This window comes from Mus pahari, chromosome 12, assembly GCF_900095145.1.
Source record: "Mus pahari chromosome 12, PAHARI_EIJ_v1.1, whole genome shotgun sequence".
In the NCBI taxonomy this organism is placed as follows: Eukaryota; Metazoa; Chordata; class Mammalia; order Rodentia; family Muridae; genus Mus; species Mus pahari.
In genome coordinates, this window is record NC_034601.1 from 30,354,033 (window position 1) to 30,363,081 (window position 9,049).

The window sequence follows — 9,049 nt, forward strand, 5'->3', positions numbered from 1 at the left end:
ATCCGCCTGCCTCTGCCTCCCGAGTGCTGGGATTAAAGGCGTGCGCCACCACGCCTGGCTCTTCATAGACAAATTTAAATGGAAACTGTAAACCTACTACTTCTAAGTGCATTCAGGTAATCCATTTTTGCTTTGATCAGAATTATATCTAACAATATTTCTCTTTTGATTTCTTTTTTTTTTTTTTTTTGTCTTAGTTAGGGTTTAATTGCTATGAAGAGACACCATGACAATAGTAACTCTTATGACGGACAACATTTATCTGGGACTTGCTTACAATTCAGAGGTTCAGTCCATTATGTTTATGGTGGGAAGTATGGCATAATCCAGGCAGGCATTGTTCTGGAGAAGCTAAGAGTTCTACCTTTTATTGTAAAAGTAGCCTACTTTATAACAACTGGGAAAATGGGTTGCTTTGAACTTCCATATTCTCTCATGTAGTTGGTTTAAAACATTAGAATAAAGCAATTCATTTTCAAGTATTCCTCTGTTTTATCTTTAAAAAATTTAATAAAATAATTGAAATCCAGAACTCACCAGAAGAAATCTTACCAGCACCTTTACAGTCAACAGAAAATGCAGATGTGACTCCATTGGCTGATCCCAGTTCACACATTGGGATTTGATAAGGGGGTCTCAGCTTGATTTCCATCTGCATGTCAGACAGATTTATTTTTGTTGAAAGAGACCTGGGATTATTATATCGCTGCTTGGTCCTCTGAATGAAGTTATCTATGTAAAATAAAAATAAGTTTCCTTGCAGTCATTTGTTAATTAAATCATTTTAGAGTATGATGTTTATGGACATACATTTCATAAAGTTAAATTTGTTATTCAAAACTATTCAGTTTGTCCTGGGACTTTCAATATTACGACTGTTTAGCAGGCTGCTCTTCCATGGGGTCATCAGCTCCACACAACAGGGAAGCCTAGCATGAAAGCACTAGAACTAGAGCTTACCAACCTAAGTATAGACGTCAAGGAAATACAAGAAACAAAAAGAAAAGAGCTTTAATTGTCAACCATTGCCTTAATTTTTATATCCTTATCACACAAAATATTCATTCTGTTATCAGCTGTAATTACATACAAATTACACTACAAGCAATGTGTTTTTATAATTGTTTTCTTAGTTCTTACACCATTAGATAGTATGTTCTGAAGCATAAGTTTAAAAGAATCAATAAGAGATTTCCTAAATATCTTCTAAGCAGAATTTTACTTTTACGATTTCCCTTCTTTCTATATAAAGAAATCCATAACTTTGACCAAACTTTTCTGGTTGAGCAAACTACTGCCCACAGGCCAAATCTAAATTGCTGCTTTTGTAAATAAAGTTTTATTAGACAATAACTATGCTCATTCATTTATGTATTGCCTGTGGCGGCTTCCAAGCTGCAATATCAGAGCTGAGTAGTTGTGGCAGAGACTAGAAGGCCTTTAAAATCTGAAATATATACTCTCGGATCTTTTCTAGCAAGCATTTGGCAACCCTTGTTCTACATTAAATAGACTATAAAAGATTAGCGCATAAACACAAAATGGAGTAAATTTTTCATTGAGAATGTGTCCTCTGGGAGTTATTCTTTGGACTAATAATCACAATCTCCTTCACAATGCAAACACATTTTTGTCCTAATAGACATCTAAATTAAGAACTATAGATCTTTTGCCAATTATTCTATCAAAATCAAGGTTGCAGAAGTTTCCCTTACTCCCAATATTAGATGTAAATTTGACCAGAGACGGGGTAATAAGAAAAATACAAAGAATAAAACAAACAAACAAAACCAGGCCCTTACCAAATTCAATGAAACAGTATGGTCTGACAGCAGTATTTGTCTTCATCACGTTATAAGTAGTAATGAACTCCTTCTGAAGCTCATCCAGGAAAGAGAAGGCGAGAACATTTGGATAATTCTCACTGCACAACATCATGTAGCTCACTCCCAGAGAGCTAATAAAACTACAGTGTAGAAAACATGGGTTTTAAAATTTCAAATTAAATCAAGGTAATCCGTTGTTTCACAAGACTGATTCTATACACTATAAACTGCTGCTACAGTATCAATGAAGATACTAACATTTATTATATATTCCAGCAACAACTTTAAAGGAACCAACATATAACACCATCCAAAGTTGTGGCTGTGTATGCTTCTAGAACTCATTATGGAGCGGGAAGCAAGAGGAAAAGCACACACATCCGTAAACCTGCAAGCAGCTTAAAGGCCAAGCCTCCACAAAAGCAGGTGGAAACACAAACTCACCGTCTAGTAAGTCACCTAAGTGTCCTTTTACTGTACAGATCACATAGATGGTATAGACCAGGGACAGGAAATCAACACAGCATCCAGGCTATGGCTCCCACCTGTGTGCTATATACTAATCACAGCAATCTGTATTGATCCATACTAGTGCACTTTTTTTTCTAATAATGTAGATAAAGAATTTAGCCTGCCCCTCCCTCTCCCTCTGTGTGTGTGTGTGGGGGGGTGCACATCCCTGTGCGTGTTCAGAGGCCAGAAAGTGTCAAAGTCCCCCTCTATCACTTTCTACGTACTCCTCTGAGACAGTCACTGCAAGTCAGCAAGCCTCAGCAACCCGCTGTATCCACCCTGCTTGGAACTGGGGTTACAGGCATGTGTAGAGCACCGGGCTTGTCATGTGGGTGCTAGAATGCAAACACTAGTAATCATCGTTGTATGGCAACAAGCACTCTTAACTGTTAAGCCATCTCTCTGGCACCCAGACCTTTTTTTCATTTAACTTTTGGAGTAAGTATGTTCTCATGATTCAATTTCCAAAGAGAGAGAGAGGGTGGACTATGTACTGACCTCTCTTATTGCCTCCTTGGTCTATAGGTACTCCATTTCCCTCCCCTTGGGAAAGCCATGCTCCTAACTCTCTTTGTATCTTATAGTGTAGTTCACCCTGTAAGATTAGACTCAACTTATTACAGGAACCTGAAACTCCTTTCTAAATTCTACAATTCCACTTGGTAAATAGTCATTTTTGTAAAATTTCTAAGGCTGCAACTTATTAGTAGGATTTATATCCTACTAATTTTATAATTAATGTTAGAACATTTTTGTAAAGAAGGGGGAAGGAAGAACAAGAACAAGAAGAAACTGGAATATTTGTTTTATAAAACATTTGTTTTCTACACACACACACACATACATACATACATATTATGTATATGTATATACATATATATACATATATATGTGTGTTCTATATATATGTTCACAAAGGCAACTATATGACTTCTCAAGAATCATTAAGAAAACTCTAGCTATTTAGCATATGGAATTTTTCTTAGTATTTTCATCAAAGGTCAGTATTTTGTTGTTTTTGTCCTTTTGGTGGGGTGGGGTGGAGTGGGGGTGGGCACTGAATCAGGACTGCTAGCTACATAAACCAAACTAGTCTTGAGCTGGTCTTGAATTTATTAGCTCAGGGTGGCCTCAGAATTCTGATCCTCCTGTCTCAGATTCCAAAATGCTGGGATTACAATTAGGTGCCACAAAGAACAGTCTAAAATGTATTTTCGCAAGTGATTTCTTGTCTCAAAATACTTTGTCATTGTCAAAATTCTTTGCCTTGTCATTAGCATTTGGATGACTTCCACAACAGTTTGAAGATCTCGGACACAATGAGTAATTGGTTTTCATCCGTTCAGAACCCCCCACTAGTGAGACACAAGTTATTTCGTTACCAGCTGATAATGCGCCTCACATTTTGTCTCCGTTAGCTTTGCTGTACTTCTCTCTTCACGAAGACTTCAACAAGCCACTGACATCCACCACACAGTTCATGGCAAATCTTGTTTGTGCTAAATTTAACTGGAAAATTTGGGTGAGAAACACAGAAAACCCTATTTTTGTTTTAAAGATTATATGCTGGCATTTTCAGGAAGTCATCTACTTGTATGATACTCTCTGAAATGGCTATAAAGCATTCAACAGTTGACTTTCATAGTAAATTTAGCCTTATAATTCTTTCTCTGAAATGAAAACCAGCTTCCTAGCAGTCCATGCCAGCTCTGTTAATCTACATTTATAATAAGAATAATAATTGCTTTTTCAATTATTGTAGGGCCAGACAGAGATTCTTACCATCACTACAAGCATGCTGTCTGTACCCACCAGTCTCACTTGGTTCATGGTCTCTATACAGACACTATGCTGTAAGGAGGGAGGGGGGAAGAGTAGATCCACTCTGCAAATGAAGAGCCTCAGAGAAGTCAAGTAACTAACCCAAGGCCAGGTGATAAACAAGCAGAGATGGTGTGGCTGTGGATGTAGCTCAGCTGGAAACTTACTTGTCTAGCATATGCAAAGCCCTGCATTTGAACCCCAGGATGACGAACCAAGACTGGGAAAACATTTCGCTCCAGAGTCTATCATCTTTCTAAAACACATCAACTTTCATTATATCAAGTTTTTCACTTGTTTTCAGTCACAGATCAGTCTGAGGGGTTTGTTTGGTTTGTTTTGATTTTCCACTTACATGTGTGTGCGCATGTGCTAGCGCGCACACACATACACACATCCTCATGCTAGGAAACCTTTCCAATTTGTCACTTCATCTTCTGCAACTCTCTTCCTCCCTCTTTGCATTCCAGCCACAGAGGCCTGTTTCAGAGCTTTAAGGATGCCAACCTACTCCCAACCCAGTCAATCCCATCCCGAGAAGATTCCAGAACACTATCTTCTCCACTCCCCCATACTCCAAATCAGAAGTGGCTTAAGTCTCCTCACCCACCTATTCTTAAAGGCCTTTGCAGAATGCAATATCTAAAACAGTGGTTCTCGACCTATGGGCCTCGAACCCTTTGGAGGTTGCATATCAGAAATCCTGCATATCAGATATTTACACTGCAAGGTGACCCAACATGAGGAACTGTATTGAAGGGTCACAGCATTGGGAAGGCTGAGAACCACTCATCTATAGTGAGCCCACCATTATGGTCATAGCATAGCAGCTGTAATTATCCATCAACTAGCTCAAGCTGTAAGTGTACATTTACATATTTGCATTCTGCAATGTCTCTCTCACTGATGGCTGTACTCTAGGACAGCAAGGATGGTCTCTGGGATTGCTCACCACTGTATTCTTAGCTCCTGAAATATTGGGTCTAGTACATAAAAAGTACTCAACAAATTAACAGAAAAAGAAGAGCCACATAGGCACCATTCACTTGTTTACAGCCTAGCAGTATCTGCACAAAGCAGTCTCAGTGAGTCATGGAGGAAAACACAGAAAACATCTACTCTGCCAGTCACTGTACTACTTCAGGACAATTTATCTTCAACATATCCAAAAACGGGGATATTCTCAGAGGCCATCGATGGTAGCATCATCGAAGGTGTGGTACTGCAGTGAGTACCCACAGATGACTACATAAATCTGCAGTCATGATTCTGCTCCCTTCATCACTGTTTTGTGTATATGCACTGTCAATGGATATACTCTCTATTCTCTAACTTAAGCATAATGTTTTGGTTTTGTATTTTTTTTAAAGACAGGTTCTCCCATATCCCAGGTTACCCTTAAACTCTTACACAGCTGAGAATGACTTTGAACTTCTGGCCTTCCTGCTTCCACCTCCCTGAATACCTGGTTTATGTGGTACTGAGGATCAAACCTAGAGTTTCAGCTACACCCTCAGTCCACTGAGTTTAACTTTAAGATTTATTTGTGTATGTCTATGTCGGTAGAGTCTATGTACACATGTGTTCAGGTGTGCATGCCTATGCATAAAGACACCAGGAAAGGGAGTCATTTCCCTCAGAACTGGAGTTACAGGTATTTTGGGGATTCAGGGCTTATAATGCAGGTGCTAGGATCCAAACTCTGGTCCTCATGATTGTGTAGCAAGTGCTCCACCCCCCACTGAGTATAATTTTTTTTGGGGGGGGGGTTTCGAGACAGGGTTTCTCTGTATAGCCCTGGCTGTCCTGGAACTCACTCTGTAGACCAGGCTTGCCTCGAACTCAGAAATCCGCCTGCCTCCGCCTCCCAAGTACTGAGATTAAAGGTGTGCGCCACCACGCCCAGCATAATTTTTTAATTTACATTTTCCTTCTCTTGTTCTCCTTTTCTCCCTTCCTCCTTCCCCTCCTCTATCTCTCTCTTCTCTCCCCTTCTTCCTCCCCCTAACCCTCTCTGCCCTGACTATCCTAGAACTCACTACATAGACCAAGCTAGCCTCAAACTCACAGAAATCCACCTGCTACTGCTTCTTCCCACTGACCCCACAACACCTTATGTTGAGATTAAAAGGCATGTGACACCACATCGTTTTTGAAACAAAACCTTGAACCTTTTGAAGCCCAGGTTGGTCACGTACTCAAAACCTTCTGTCTTAGAATAACAAGCATATGCCACCATACCCTGTCAATTTAAAAAGAAAAATGTAACATGTGTGAGTATTTTCCCTGCATGTGCATGTGTGCATTACGTTGTATGTTTGGTTAGCACAGAGGGCAGAAGAAGGCATGACATCACCTGGAACTGGAGTTATGAGTGGGTGTGAGCCAACATGTGGGTACTCTTAACCATTAAGCCATCTCTCCAGCCCACTCCAATTTTCTTTTTTATAAGTTTTAATTCCTCTGTTTCTGGACTTTAGTTCCAATAGTTGGCATTTCTAGCCTCACTTTTCTTCTGGCCAAGACATTAGGAAGTTAGTCCTTTGAGGATCAAGTGTATCAGAGTGAGACTGAAAGAAACACAACTTTCTGGACCAGGGCTCTGTTCTTTCTAATCATGTTGCTAAAAAGCTAATTCTAGCATATGTCACCATAAATGACTCTTAAATGAGTGATTTTGGACATAAAACTTTTCTGACATATAATTTAAGAAACAATGTGTCAAACTTCACATATAACCAATTGAGTACTGATAGCCTTTTGCACTATATAAATACACAGTAAAGGCAATGATGTCACTTCTCAGCAGATCACAGAACACCGGTGGTCCAGCATGTCACTATGTAAGGTTTAATGTCAAAGACAAGGTCCTTGACTTCCAAGAGCCTGAAATACAATTACCCAAGATGTACTTGAAACAATTACTTAATACACCACACACACACTCTCTCTCTCTCACTCATACGCGCGCACACACACACACACACACACACACACAAAGCATTCCAAGCTAAATGACAATATAGCAATTTTAAATGACATGATAATAATATTACATATATATATTATTTTCATTCTTCAATTATACCATCACACATAAAAAGTTTTCTTATTCTTTATAGCTATAGCCCCCATTAAATGTTTTCCTGGGTGCAGGAAATCTCTCTAGTAGCATAAACTCTGTTAAAGTTGCCAAGTATTAGAAAAAAATAGTACTTCTGAAATAAAAACTTTCACAAAAATTTTACTAAAGTATATAATCTTTTAAATATTAAAATACTTTGACAATATAAAAGCAAGCATACCTTTTGTTCACTGCTGGTTATGTTTAGTATAGGAACTATTGTCCTATAGGTGTATCTAATACAAAATAAACTAACAATGCAAGGCTGCCCCTCAGTAGGAAAGAGGGAGAGAACCCACTGAGGGTCAGCGGCGTATAGCACTGCAGCAAGACTTCTACATCTTCACTTATCTTCCTCACACAGCGGGCTTTCAATTACTCACTAATGAGAGCACCAAATCATGAATTAAATCAGTCAATGAATAAAAAGCCTACTTTAGTCTTTACTTTTAGTCTCATTAAATATTTTTAAAATGTTTATTCATATGCAGCATACCAGGTAATGTCAACTTAGAGAGATAAAGGTGTTTTTGAGAGTTTTAAGGAGACAAAATCGATCACGTTATCAGAGCCTTGAATACTATCTTCCCACAGAAACGGTAAAAGAAGAGTGATGTGCTTCTGAGGTCAGCTCCTGAGTCTACTCAACAGACATGCTGCTGACAGCCACATGTTTGCCAGAATAAAGAGCAGAGAGGTGATGTGAGGCTGGCAATAAGGCAAGCAGGGAAGGGGGGGGGGGTGGCGATCCCTCCCAAGTAGCCAAGTAGCTTGGTTGCTGTCTCATCAAATTTAGGGTTCACACAGGCACTTCATTCCTCAACAATAAAGAAAAAAGGAACCTCACTTAATTTTTTTTAACCTGGTCAATTTCTCTCTCCATAATAAGTTAAAAGAATTAAGGAGATTGGGAACACTTGTGGTCACAAAAGGGAAAGGGCATAAATCTTATGAGAGATAATGTGGACCATGAAGCCAAAACGGCAGGCGCGGCTCTGCTCTACTGTTTCTTAGCTGTATGACTTGATGGGACTTTCTTTCCATCACAAGTTCCACACCAGTAAAGTGACAGTACTGTTTCTGGGTCTCTACTAGCATCCTTTCTTCTCTTCCCTAGAAGGAAGGCCTCTAACTCACCATGTATTATATACAGCCTTGGCTATGCCACATGTATTGCAGTGTGCCCAGGCCAACTGTGAGTGTCCCTCCTTCCTACCCACCATGAGTAGTCCTGTCAAAGTCCTGCTCTTGCCATCAAGGGAGGGCAGGTGTGCAGCTCCACTAAGACTTGCGGCTGCTGGTAAATGTCTCCCGATCTATGAAAAACAGAAAATCTACAAAAGCCAAGAGACTGTACAGAAGAAAGACTGCCGACTGAGCATTTGACAAGCAAGCTCTCCTGATACATTTTGCTTTTTTGTTTAACCTAATGTGAGTTGTGAGCTTGCCTTTACCCACAATGGAGAAGTACTCCACTTACTAGGCATTCAGAGCCATGCAAAATTTAAAGACATTAAGTAAAGTACCTGCTAATTGTAGGTGGTGAATAACTATGCTATTGTTCAAGCTACAACTCTGTAATAAGAAATTATCATCAGAGCTGGTGAGATGGCTCAGTGGGTAAAAGCACCCGACTGTTCTTCCAAAGGTCCGGAGTTCAAATCCCAGCAACCACATGGTGGCTCACAACCATCCGTAACAAGATCTGACGCCCTCTTCTGAAGTGTCTGAAGACAGCTACAGTGTACTTACAATAAAACTTAAA

General features: G+C 39.6%; 1 protein-coding gene across 3 annotated transcripts in view; it reads right to left on the reverse strand.

Annotated features, from left to right (window-relative positions):
- The window catches only part of Sec22a (SEC22 homolog A, vesicle trafficking protein), a 58,478-nt gene that overhangs the window by 41,134 nt on the left and 8,295 nt on the right, over nucleotides 1-9,049 (reverse strand). For all 3 annotated transcript variants that reach the window (XM_021209430.2, XM_029544813.1, XM_029544814.1), the window contains exons 3-4: nucleotides 1,803-1,966; nucleotides 538-732 (exon numbers count right to left, since the gene is read on the reverse strand). In XM_021209430.2, the coding sequence (XP_021065089.1) occupies nucleotides 538-732; nucleotides 1,803-1,966 (359 nt within the window). The remainder of the gene's footprint in view (nucleotides 1-537; nucleotides 733-1,802; nucleotides 1,967-9,049) is intronic.